This window comes from Protomyctophum parallelum (assembly GCF_964188405.1).
Source record: "Protomyctophum parallelum genome assembly, chromosome: 8".
Taxonomy (NCBI): domain Eukaryota; kingdom Metazoa; phylum Chordata; class Actinopteri; order Myctophiformes; family Myctophidae; genus Protomyctophum; species Protomyctophum parallelum.
Genome location: NC_139703.1, coordinates 46,011,403 through 46,024,199, shown reverse-complemented (window position 1 = coordinate 46,024,199; position 12,797 = coordinate 46,011,403). Strand labels below are relative to the sequence as shown.

The 12,797-nt window shown below is 43.6% G+C and overlaps 1 protein-coding gene across 4 annotated transcripts in view; it reads right to left on the bottom strand.

Moving 5' to 3' along the window:
• Window positions 1-6,661: 6,661 nt before the first annotated feature.
• Window positions 6,662-12,797, bottom strand: part of pdzrn3b (PDZ domain containing RING finger 3b) — a 107,315-nt gene continuing 101,179 nt past the window's right edge. For 3 of the 4 annotated variants that reach the window (XM_083771874.1, XM_083771876.1, XM_083771877.1), the window contains 6 exons: window positions 12,444-12,531; window positions 11,002-11,100; window positions 10,828-10,890; window positions 10,416-10,517; window positions 9,555-9,671; window positions 6,662-9,043 (listed from right to left, as the gene is read on the bottom strand). In XM_083771874.1, coding sequence (XP_083628000.1) covers window positions 7,562-9,043; window positions 9,555-9,671; window positions 10,416-10,517; window positions 10,828-10,890; window positions 11,002-11,100; window positions 12,444-12,531 — 1,951 coding nt within the window. In that variant the 3' untranslated portion in view covers window positions 6,662-7,561. The remainder of the gene's footprint in view (window positions 9,044-9,554; window positions 9,672-10,415; window positions 10,518-10,827; window positions 10,891-11,001; window positions 11,101-12,443; window positions 12,532-12,797) is intronic. The other variant, XM_083771875.1, reaches the window with a different exon arrangement.

Here is a 12,797-nt window from a genome sequence, read left to right as displayed (position 1 = left end):
ACGACATAGGTCGGTTCTTTATAAACGGGCATTTATTTCAGGCATTCTTCTCATCCCTCCGTTCATGCCGTGAGAACTGTATGTCACACAAAAATAATAAACAATCAACAACAAAGTGCATCACAATACATAATATTTTGACCAAACAAATGAAAATACAAAACATGTAGCCTAGAAATGCGCGATGCGCAGGTGTCAGGTGAACGTGTCCGTCAAAACACCACAACACAACAAAGAGACTAATCTGAAATATATAGAATACCTCGTTGGCCGCTTGTCGTGGAAGAGGTTCTTGAATCTTGAGTTTCATAGTCTTTAGAATGTCTTTCTTACTTTAAAGTTTGTAACACACTGAACTTCAACTGTGTGTGCTGCTTCCTTCGTGCAGACCGGAGTCTGAGTGAGTGTCAGTGAGACAACGTTTGTAGCACCTGTGTGCAATGCCATGCAATCATGCATCAATCAGTCAATCATGGTCCAGTGACAGACAGGGAACTTTGTTCTGCCTCAGAAAGTTATCATCACATCATGTTTAAAAAAAAATCAACCTCATATGAATGAAATTATGTTGAATTATGCTTTATGAACTTATGACCATGAGTTGTTGTATTTGAGCTATTTTAGTATTTTTAAAGTAAGAATTTGAATAACAGCACCATCACAGAACCAATGGAAAGACTTTAGGGTGGTCCTTTATATATGTGAGACTATAACTGTGCTGTGGTGACTACTAGAGTTTGGTTGTGTCATGTTAAGGCTTTTTAAGGTCTGAGAATGAAATGAGTGTGTGATTGGATGAGTGGATGTGAACTTGCTCTGCGTCAGTCTGTGACAGGCGCGACGCTCATTTATCCTGTCAAACCACACCACCTCCTCTCCACACCCAGCTTCTCGCTTCTCTTGTCTCCTCTCTCCTCTTCCATCCCATCCCCCTCTTCCTTCCATCGTCTTCCTAAGTTCCTATTGCTCTTCTATCCAGTTTGATTATAGGTTCTGCTCCAGTGTGTCAGTGTGTGTGTTGTGTGTGTGTGTGTGTGTGTGTGTGTGTGTGTGTGTGTGTGTGTGTGTGTGTGTGTGTGTGTGTGTGTGAGTGAGACGCAACTTCGCCTGTTGTAGCGCCACCATGAGGCTGATTTGAAAACTGCTCCTGAGGAGGAGGAGGATTCTAAAAACGACTTATAAATCCTAAAAAGCCTTGTTTATACTTCACTGTGCAACGGTAGAAAAAGTACCCTTCTGCATGGGCACAGGTCTCCACCAGGAGGATAGGAGAGTGTGTGATGTTTGGCAAAATGTTCAGGAGTAATTTAAACATGTTTGTTTGTATGATTCAGGGTGGGACAATGTTGGGTCTCTGCTCTAAAGTGGCTTGAGAAAACTTGTTGTGATTTGGCACTTTAATAAAATGAATTTGAATTGAATCTGGTTTCTTCTCCACACAATTTGGGGGGTATTGTATTGTCACGTATAAATGTAAATTGGTGTCGGCTTGCACCGGTGAACTTCTTTGCAAATGGTTATTCTGCAGTGCTATAAACCAACCAGAGGGACAAGAGTGTTGAAATTGTCAGTTGAGTGATGCGTATCCCATAGCTTGGAAAATGTTTGTTGTCCATGGCCTGCTGTCAGTGCATAATAAATATGAGGCTGATTGGCCTAGTCTGGTATGCAAGATCACTTAGATCAACTCAGACACACGCATTCCACTTTACCGGTAATAGCCTACAGAGGATACGCAACACAACAATAGAAATGGACTAGTATGCTCTATTTGTCATTATTTGCAGTGAGGAATGTTACTGATTCCAATATTTTGATGATTGATCTCTATTTTAAACAGAAATGCTGAAGATTTTGATTACCAGAGTTGCTGGGGTTACGAACTCTCTACACTAGCCTACACTCTAATGAAGTACGCTAATTGACTTGCTGCACACATGTGCAGCACGTACAGAGCTCTGTCTGCCTGCTCCTTCAACCACCACTCAGCCTAATGGCATTGAAGGAGCTTGTTTATAATACAGCCCGCCTAGGCTTTTAAAGGCCAGGCTGCTTTTTGTATTAGGTTGTAAAAAGTGTGAATGGGAAGCTAATAAAAGCCCAATTAGTAAATCTGTGCTTCCTGCTGGTTGTCTCCGCCAGGTCGAATGCCATGGCTGGAGACTATATTTTCGCCCCTGTCCGTCGTCCACGCGTGTTTGTGTCTGTGAATACCGGTGTTATACCATAGCGCCAATCTTGTACTCCTACCGATTTTGTCCAAACCTCACCTAAATTGGTACATTATATCTCTGTAGTCATGTGATCAAGATGTATCTGTCAGATTTTTCCATTCCAATTGACTACGATCGGCTTTGAAAGTTTGGACCCGTTTAGCATGTATGCCACAAGCACCAATGAACCAATAGGCAGGAAACACCAAGTAGGACAAATAATGGGTTTTGCTAATTGACAGCCAATTTGGCCAATACCTCTTGAACATACACAATTAAAATCGTTTAAAAAACAAGAACTGATCAATTATCAGTTAATTACCTGCAGCGTGTAAGTACTGTATCTGTCCAAAAGTGTCCCCCCACTTTTGTCCACTAGTCGGCGCCCCTGTATGACTAGCATGTCGATCTGTTGTGATTTTCATGGGCTTTCATAGACCAGCAGGTTTACAACACACACACACACACACACACACACACACACACACACACACACACACACACACACACACACACACACACACACACACACACACACACACACACACACACACACACACACACACACACACACACACACACACACACACACACACACACACACACACACACACACACACACAGATGCGTGCATGCATGCACACACGCACGCTTGCCAAGTGCTGTGAGCATAGTATTTCAATGGAGTGCAGTGCTGACTGAAGAGGCAACTCCTAAATTCTCAGTAAATAAAGCAGCAGCCTACTGATATTGTCTCCGGGGGAGAGTTTATGGAGAGCCAGAGAGAGAGAGAGAGAGAGAGAGTGAGCGGGAGGAAAATATACTGGTCCTCTCTTACCTATCCGACAGCTCTGTTGTTGCCACACAAGTTGGGGCCAAACAGGCTTTGGATCAGGCTGAGCTCTGAACTTGGACGACCTCCTGTGGTCTAGCTGATGGGTGGCTGTGGTCAGTGGGTGGACTTGTTGGAGACAGCCAGGCAACTCCTGTGTCCGTGTTCCTTCCTGTCTGCTCCAGCTTTGATGAGGCTCAGTGGATTCACTGACATCCACCCCCCAAATCTCTAGACATGTCCACTCTGACAATCTTGCACTTATCACATCACGCCACAGCTGCTACGGAGCATTGCACATGATCACACACTTCACCAGGCTCTTTGAACACGAAGGATTGATACGTTCCACAAGCGAGCAGGCAACTTTCACTGGATCCATCACCCTCTGAATCTACGTGATCCGTCGCCATATGCAATTGACCAAAGCCTGTAACATGGAATGTGTATAATGAATAAATTAGCTGTCAACCAATAAATCTATGCACAGAAAGGCGTAGCGGTTCATCTGATCTGACCCAGGAAGCTCCACTGTGGGAACAGTCGCTCAGACCTGAGAGGCGGCGAGCCGTGGGAGGATGGAACACTGGGCGCTGCAGCTCTGACAGCCCATAAAACAAAAGCAACCAAAGGGACCTTTGACCTTAACAAGACCATGCTAAGTTCAAGGGTCAAATAGGTACTTAGAAACATTTGTGGTGGCTTTGAAAGAGACAGCACTTATATCATGTAATTTATATTTTATACAATTATATATGTTTTTGAATGTTTAAGACAAACAAAAATTTCATGATAGATGTTTTCAAATCTGTTTTCTCTCTGGCAGTTTCCCTATTTAAATGAAGGTTTTTCCTGGATCGCTGCCCTCTACACTTTCCCATCTAATATCAGGTTATATCTGAGCTCTGCAGTGTTGTTAGCTAAGCTGTCGCCGCAGTACGTCTACGTAGGTGGTACGCTTCTTTCCCCTCCTGGCCCTGGGTTGGCTCCCATAGAGTCAATTTACTTGCCTCAAGTACTGGGTGCCTGACGCACTGCCCTGTCAGCCTCATCCTTCTCTCTCTGACGGAACCAGTTCAACCCTGGTGGAAAAGAGGCCTTTGAGAACCACAGCAGTCCACAGCTGTAGAACATACTCTCTGCGAATTCACATTGAATCATTTCTGTAAGCATGTTGGCAGAATACAAACTTTTACCATTGACTTATGTATTGTAACGGGTTGAAGAATTATACAATGAAAATAATGTGATATGGCTGACATCCACTGGCATTTTACATTTATTTTTGTATACCTTTTTCCCCATCACATGTCACATGTGTGAATCACTCTGAGGTTGACTGCATACTGCTGGCAGGAGTGAATGTTGTTACAGTATATTGAATGATATCACTTTTTATTTTTTACCCTTTTTGTTTTGAAGAGCCACTGCAGGCGCGATGTGTCCAGGATGTAAACAAAGCTACATGTGGGAGGCAGAGGATAGAGGAACGTCTCTCCTTTCACACGGACAGAAAAATAAATCAACCGCAACCATTGGTTCATGAGTTACGGGTCGTTGAAAAAAGCTTCTTTTGACCAAAAACACAATCTGGGGAAACAGATCAGAGATAAATCCCATTTTGTGAATCAGATAACACTAGGGCAGGCGGAGGGCCCCCACACACACACTTCAGGTTCCTGCCTGTAGTATGTGTCTCCTAAGAACCGAGGATCATTCAGATGGTGGTGACAAGCGTGACAGCGTCATCTAGTGGTTAACACTGATAACACAAAATCTTGGCTTTCTGTCTTTGGCACACACACATTTTTCAAATCAGCCTCAGCAGAGTCCCTAGAGTCCCTGCATTTTTTAAAGCTGCCTTTTATAGCGCCACCAGGAGGCCAACTTATGTGTCCTTCAGATTGTATAAATAGCCAATATGTAAATCCGTACACATGATCTTTATATCTGTGTGATTTTTGTATATTATATTGTGGTTGGCTAAGATTTACATCAGTTGCAGGTGTGGCCCTCAAGCACATTTCCACTACGTTGAGGAATATGCCAACCTTTTAACCTTGCCATATTATAGCGGTAATAGCACCACAGGAGGCACATTTTGGCAAAAAATAAAATAAAAAACATGTTACTTACGTATTATTTATATTACTCCTACACATTTTGTCAAAACATCATAAACGTTCGTGACCTGGTGGAGACATGTGCTCTGAGGAGCACTTTTTATACTTTTCATTTATGTAACAAAACAGTCCATCCATTCAGACACCTCAGCCTTCACTTCGCAATGAAAGCTGCATGGCCTGAGGCCCCACCTCCTTATCAGTTAATGGATGGGGATGGAATGTCAGCCATTTCTCTGCTCTGCCATATAGCGCCATTTAAACACAAGTCCTACTCTTCAGCCCAAACACGACACGGGACAGTCAAACCAACGGGAAGCTCTCTCTCCTTCACGAGACTAAAAAAAAAATACCCAGAGGAAAAAGCCAGGCCAAGTACATGATCAACTTATCTCCCTCCATCAGGATGGACATTCCAAAATTGATTGGTAGTGCTTTTTTGTTTGCTTGCCTGCCATATTGTTATCTCCCATTAAAAGACTGTGTACGCAGTTTGTACTCGGACATAAATCACAAGGCTTTGGCTCGCTCAGGCCTTGAGAGGAGCAATCAATTATACACTGGCTGACATCGAGGAAGAGGCTGATCCTGCACCCATGGCTACTCTCATTATCATAATCATCCTGAAAGTAAGACTCCAACACAGACACTAGCACGGAGCTCTCACAGATTAATTCACAAGGTATTAAAGAAAGAGTTCTCTAAATCTGATAGTGTATCAGACACAATCCTTAACTACTACAGAACATAAACTGAGTATTAGGTATTTGAAGTTCATAAAATGTCAAACTCAGGAATTGTGCATTTGCAAGGAAGTCTTGATACACAATCCACAATTTATTGCTGCCTTTTAAGAGTATTTCTGGCTGGTGAAATGGTAATAGCTTCAGCAGAACAGAAAGTCATAACTGTGTAACATTCATTAGTAGTCTTTCTTGTTCTATACGGAAGTACCGCTCAAAAAGGAATGCGCCCAAGGATATTTTGGAATGTAACAACAAGTTGTCAGAAACAGTATTTATTAACTTACCGTTGTGAGCGTGCAAATCTATCTTCACTTCTAGTCATTTGTCACTGCTGTGTGCTTCTTGTCTTGTATGATTTAGTAATATAAGGTATTCATTTAGACAAAAACATACAAATTTAAACCAACGTCACATCAATGATATTATCATTCATCATTTACACTGGCTGAGAAAACTGGAGAATTAAGACTTCCAGATCACGTAGGATAAAGCATTAAACTTTTATGCCTATTAATGGTGCCGATCAAATGGTAGTGTTTGTATAGGAGCTTTGCTTTGTGTACTTAGGCTGAACCTTTTCATCTAGTTGATGGGTAGAGCACACAGTAGTGACAAATGACAAATGGCAAGTGTCAAAACCAGTGTCAATGTGGATTCCTTTCTTCACATGCCGTAGTATCTTCCTGGACGCATGCCACATCGAAAACCTTTTTTTATAAATAACAAATACAGACAGCATTTCAAAGCTCATCATATATAAAACAATAATTTATTATTTCTCTCATTTTACAAGACATCAAATTGTGTGGCTAGCTAAGGATTAATGAAGCTGTGTTATTTTGCTCGATACATGAATCCCTACGAAAGCAAAGGTGGCTATGATGTGCTTCAACAATAAACGCAGAAATAGTTTAAATTCAATGATGTGAGGAATGTCATCCCCAAGCATACACAATGATATCACTTAATGATGACAGTCTACAGTATGGAACATGGTACATCAATGGTAACATTTACAAAAACAGCACCGTCCGAGATATCCAAAAAGAAAAGTGTCTTTTTCTTAAAAAACATGTTTTGTTAAATTTACAAAAGTCCTCTCAAAAAGGATTATATGGTTCACCTTGTAGGGAAATATTATTGTGTCTTTCAATAGGCATAGGGTATGTATAACAGTAAAATACTGATAAGAGATACTTGTTAAGAACAAAATAAAACAAAAGCGTAAATGCTGGCTGTTTACTTATGGCACACAGTCTTTACACACTTTCAAAACCTTCTAAAAGATTAGAATCTTGCATTTACTCAAATATTATTCAAAAGAGCAAGCACAAAGGTAGAAAAGGTTATTGAAAGCATTTGAAAAAGAAAAAAAACATTTTCAAATCGTCCTCGTCGCAGCCACGTCCGATGTATGTGTAAAACGTCCAACCACAGAGCACTCAACAGACCACCTCTCGACCAGTGCAAGGTCAAAAGGTCCTTCAGAAAAGGCCTTTCTTGTTTCTTATTTACAAAATGTTGCCACATTGAACGAGGCAGGAATCTCTACCTCAACTGGTAGTGTTCTATTTACAGGACTTTACATCCAACTGTAGGCTCTCCTGATCTGACTGACTGACCCTGGACTGGGGCCCAGAAGTGGACCTAGACTGTGGTCACAGACAAGAGGGAGTTGTAGACTCTTGTGCCATCTGGCGACTTGGTACCGTGGGTGAGCAGTTCCTGGATGGTCATCCAGTTGTCAAATATTTTCTTGTTCCTCTTTTTCATCATCTTTTTGTTGCTCAGTTCAATGATGTTGTCTTTCTTGTCCTCCTGGTTGCTTTGCTCCTTCAGATTGTCAGCGCGACTCTGCTTCATGAACTCGCGCCGCTGCCTCTGTTCCTTGGCACGCACTGCGTGTTGCTTCCTCTCCTCCTTGCTCCAGTAGCGGCCCATCTTAAGCTCACTGATAGCATCGTCGTCCGTGGTCATACCACTGCGTTCCTCGCGGATGCGCAGGGCACGCTCCTTCAGTAGCTTGTCCCTTATGGGCCGCTTGGTGATGTAGCGCGTGCCGTCACTTCGTATCTTAACCTTCCACTCCATCTTGGGGTCCAGGTCAGGTAAGTTGGGGTCATGGCACATGCTGACCAGGCTCATCTGGCTCTGGGCGTATTCCACAGCCGACTTCTGCTGGATCAGCTGCATGTAGCTCTGGTAGTGCTGAGCATGGGCCGGGATGTGGGCATGTTTATACGGTGAATGAGTCTTTTTCCTGTCCTTGCCCTCTGGCAGCGCACCTCCATCGCCATCCTTGGAAGAGGCCCTACTCCTGCTGGGGCTTCCAGCCTCCTGCACAGGGGACAGGAGGGGCTTGAGCACCCTGCTGTTGAGGCCAGTGGAACTCGATGCCCCTGCCGGACCCTGGCTCTCTTCTCCCCGGCGGAGGGAGTTGTCCGGGGACAGTTCCAAGGTCAAAGGGGTGCTGCGGCAGCTCTCGCCAGTGTTGTAGGCGCTGGAGCTGTCCTTGTCTGATTTCTCGGGTAGCTCGGTGATGTCGGAGAGCTCGTGGCGGCGCGCGTCGCCGCTGGTGTTGTAGTTGCGGAAGCCGCTGTTGTGCAGCATCCACGACTCTCGATACTGGTCCCTCAGCTGCTGCATCTTGTGGGCGCGGACAATATTCAGGCACTCCAGCTCGATGCTGCGGAGCTCCTCGTTCAGCATCTCCAGCTCTTTGTCCACTCCTTCCGCCTCCTGGACCCCCCCGGCCCCGCTGCCCTGGCAATAGACGCCCTGACCTCCAGGGTTCCTCACCTGGCACTTCAACTCCAGGAGCTCTCGGAATCGCTCGCACTCGTCGGCCGGAATCCCCAGGAAGTCGGTGTCGGCATAGTCGGCGGAGATGAACGACTCGCTGCTGAAGGGCAGGTCGGCGCTGCCCAGAGTGTCCTGGCTGTAGGTCAGCTTCCTGTGGCTGCCCAGCGTGTTGGAGGCCGTGGTCTGGTCGTCGCATAGGTTCTCCTGCTCCGAGCTCTCGTCATTGCGCGTGCTCTCGTCCGTGCGGCCCACTCCGCTGTCCTTCTCATGGTGGTTGGACAATAGTGTGGCTGTGTCCGTGGTACCGCCGTCCTCCTCGTGCTTCTTCTAGTACAAGAGACATCAAAACGGGTGAGAAATAATGCCTCATTGACTACTAGGTGTCTATAGTTACTATATTATTGGTATTGGTGTGTAGTAGTAGTAGCAGTGGAAAACTATCAGGTTTTCAGAATCTGCAAAAAGTCTGCTGAGAAAGGAAATTATTAAATCAACCTTAATTACTTACTTACTGGTATCGTTTGCTATTATGATGTTGATGTCTGAACACTTAGGCAACCTTAGACCAAATGTCGTCTAAAAAAAAAAATTCATTCATTTTGTCTGTAGGTTTACCACAGTCTTGAAAACACTGTAATTAAAATATTACTAACAATGATTCCAAGAATTCCAACATTAATTGTACCTGAACAGCTGCTACACTCTGTGGACTTGGTTGATTGAGATAGCCTGTCATTTCATGCTGTTTGCACTGCACGCACACATGTGCCTGTGTGAATGCTTGTCTGTGGGTGTACATGTGATTGATGTGTGTGTGTGTGTGTGTGTGTGTGTGTACCTGCTGCAGCATGCTGGCGGTGAACTGCATGGCCTGATGATGCTGCTGCTCCAGCATGTCCATGTGAAGGTCATCCAGAAAGTCATTCCTGTCATCATCCATCCAACCCTCGTCCAGCTGACACACAACAGGGGCTTGTTAGTTAGAGGCCAATCCTAAACTACAGCTGAGCTCCTACACCAAAACCATCACATCGTTGCTGTCGGGAGGAAACCACCTCATTTTTGAGGGGGGGGGGTTTTTCTTCACAAAGCCGTGCTATTGAACACCCTTTACACCCAGACGAAACCTCTCAACTCCATTGGACCCTCAAACTGTCTCCACCACCTCTCCCCCCTCTCATGCAAGTAATTGACAATACGTAAAGTCACAACACCAACTTTGATGAGGCAGTATTGTTCAAAATATATGGTTTTCTTCATTTCCTGAAAAATTGAATATTTTTCATTTTCTGGAAAATGAACATTTGGAGTTAGGTGGTTTCTTCCCGAAAGCAGAGATATGACAAAAAAACATTGCATGGATGCACCTGGGGCAAGTTTATATGAGGCATACAAATATGCCTCAAGAATTACTCAAATCAGTTTGTTCAAACACCACCAATCTTGATTAATATTAAGCCTTTGAAACATGTACACAAAATATTTTTTCTTAATTGATCATTAGTCCATATTGTTGAAAATGGATCTAGCCTGGAACTAATTTGGCCATAAATTAATTTGTGTCTGTCCGATCATAATAATTGAAGGTGTTAGTTTTAAATTAGTCTGCGGTGCTTGAACGCCCAAATCATTGCTTTGTGGCTTTATTACTCTTATATGATTCATATTTTATTTATCTTTCAATTCAATATTTTGTTACCTGAATCTCTGGTCTGGCTACCAATAGACAGACATTGCGGTTCTCCTCACTGGTCAGCAGTGCTACAGCTTCCTCACGGTTCTGGATTTCAACACCATTGATCTGGGACACAGATTACATTGTAAGGATTTAGTCAGTTTTCCAAAGTAATATACTGCTTCACCAACACAGGCAACCAGTAATATAATGCAGTAAGCCAATAATATGTACAAAACCCTACAAATACAGTGCACAAACAACATATAAGTAACAATAAGTCAAACAAATCCCTGGATATAAGTGTGTCTTTTCCAAGTAGCTAAAGTAACGTAACAATAGAGAAGTGGTATGTAGGTACAGAATTATGAGCCTAAAGTTAAACCAAAAACAAACTAAGATGGTTGCTTCAGAGCTCATATAGAGCAGCATGTACCTGGATGATTCTGTCCCCTTCTCTGATTCTGCCGTCCTTTGCAGCAATACTGTGCGGGTCAATCTAAAGCAAGAAGAGAAAGGTTGAATTCATCATTTGAAGACTTTGTAAAAGTACATTTCCTTTCAACAGCCTCGCTATAAACACATCCTGAAGGTGTTTCAGTGGATTCACCTCACTGACGTATATCCCAGTCTCATCCTCGTCATCGGTCCTGTAACACACCGTCAGGCCCAGCTTGTCCTGGATGTTGGCACGGTACAAATCCACCTCCTAGAAAACAGACCAAACAGATGTGCTCCAGGTTACACCTCACTCTTCATCTGACATTTGGTTTCTTTTGCTCTTCATAAAATTGGGTTAAGAACTATTAGTTTGATATTTAGATTTCTATAAGGACACATAGAGCAACAATGATGCATAAATCACTGTCACAACGCTCTTGGCTAGATGCCGAGAAGCCTTTGTGTCTCTTTTAAGCCCAATGACAGCATGAGGGATGATGTACTGGCCTGCAGCCAGGCAGAGTCACGTTTGTCACTTGTCAACACCTGTAATCTAGGAGATCCGGTTAAAGATACAAGCGGCACCTTTTTTCCAGTAGCCGGGGTAGGTAGGGATGGGTCAAACGGAAAATGTTTCAAAGCATTTTAACCCGGCAATTGGAATCCTTTCTAATCTGCTGCAGAAGAATAGAATACTAGCAGAAATGTCCCCTCAAGGGATTTTTCCAAAACACACTTTTTTTGGTGTAGTATACTCTGTGCAAACAATTGCAAGTGTTTTCCTTTAACTGACTTTAATTTAACGGACCTCTTTGCCCGTAATCTCTATTTAATAAACCATATTCACGGTGGCCACTTACTTCATGGTGGATGAACTAAGAGCAAAGTGGCCACCAGATGAATTATGGTCACATGTCCAGATACACTTAAGCCTTTGTTGTGGCACAGCATTAAGTTCTTAAAGCACTGCATTATGTATGTCCTTAAGCAAATGAACAGCAGGCGATAGGCCTTTGAAAGTGTCACTCAGTCAGTCTTTTGTGATGGGGTCAGTAGGCAACATGTACATTCTGCTGTGCACAGTGAGGGACGGACAGTGTGTGTGTGTGTGTGTGTGTGCGCATGTGTTTTGGGGTGCAGGGGTCATAGGAATATCAGCAAAGGGATGGGAGTCACATCCTCCTCATCATGTCCTGAATCTGGGCATTGTTAATGTGCAACATCGGATCCATCATGGCAGAGCTATTATCTACTACTCCATATAATTACCCGCTGGGCCTGATCTCCTGTGGAAGACGTATTACACCTTGTCACTAATAAGTAATGATGTCACAGTTGTGCATCTGCTCAGACAAACAAGCTACTCGATTCCTGTCTGTCCTACATGTGAGTGTCGTTATATGGGGGGGGGAAGTGGGAGCCGGGCACATCAATTATTGTGATCTATCGGAGAGAACAAGCATTGCGGTGACCAGCAGCATCATTGGGCTGGAGACACAGAGGCTAAATCAGACCGGCTGATGGACCAAAATGGAATCTGCGTCTGAGCGTACATCTTCATTGAGGAGGCAGCAGATAAGGACAGACGCTGAAATGGAGAGTATGTCATACCTCATACTCCAGCTCCTCTCGTTCCATGTCCTGCTGTATGCCCTCTAGGAAATCATTGGGGTCAAAATACGCATGTCCTGGTGGATGCCTATGGAAAAAAAAGCAAGATACAATATATGTAAGATACAAAAGCAGTGTTACCAGTTCAGCAGTTCAGATACACTGGGTGGAAAGAATGTAAAGAAATGTAAAGGTTCTTAAATAAAACATTGCAGAATATTAACCACTTGAAATGAGCAATCCGGGGCACTGGGGCAGGTCCTAATAGGTGAACAATATTCAGAGGAAATAGGTGAACATTCAGTGAAAATAGCCAATCTACATTCGACATATTCCCTCTGCACCATTTTGGTG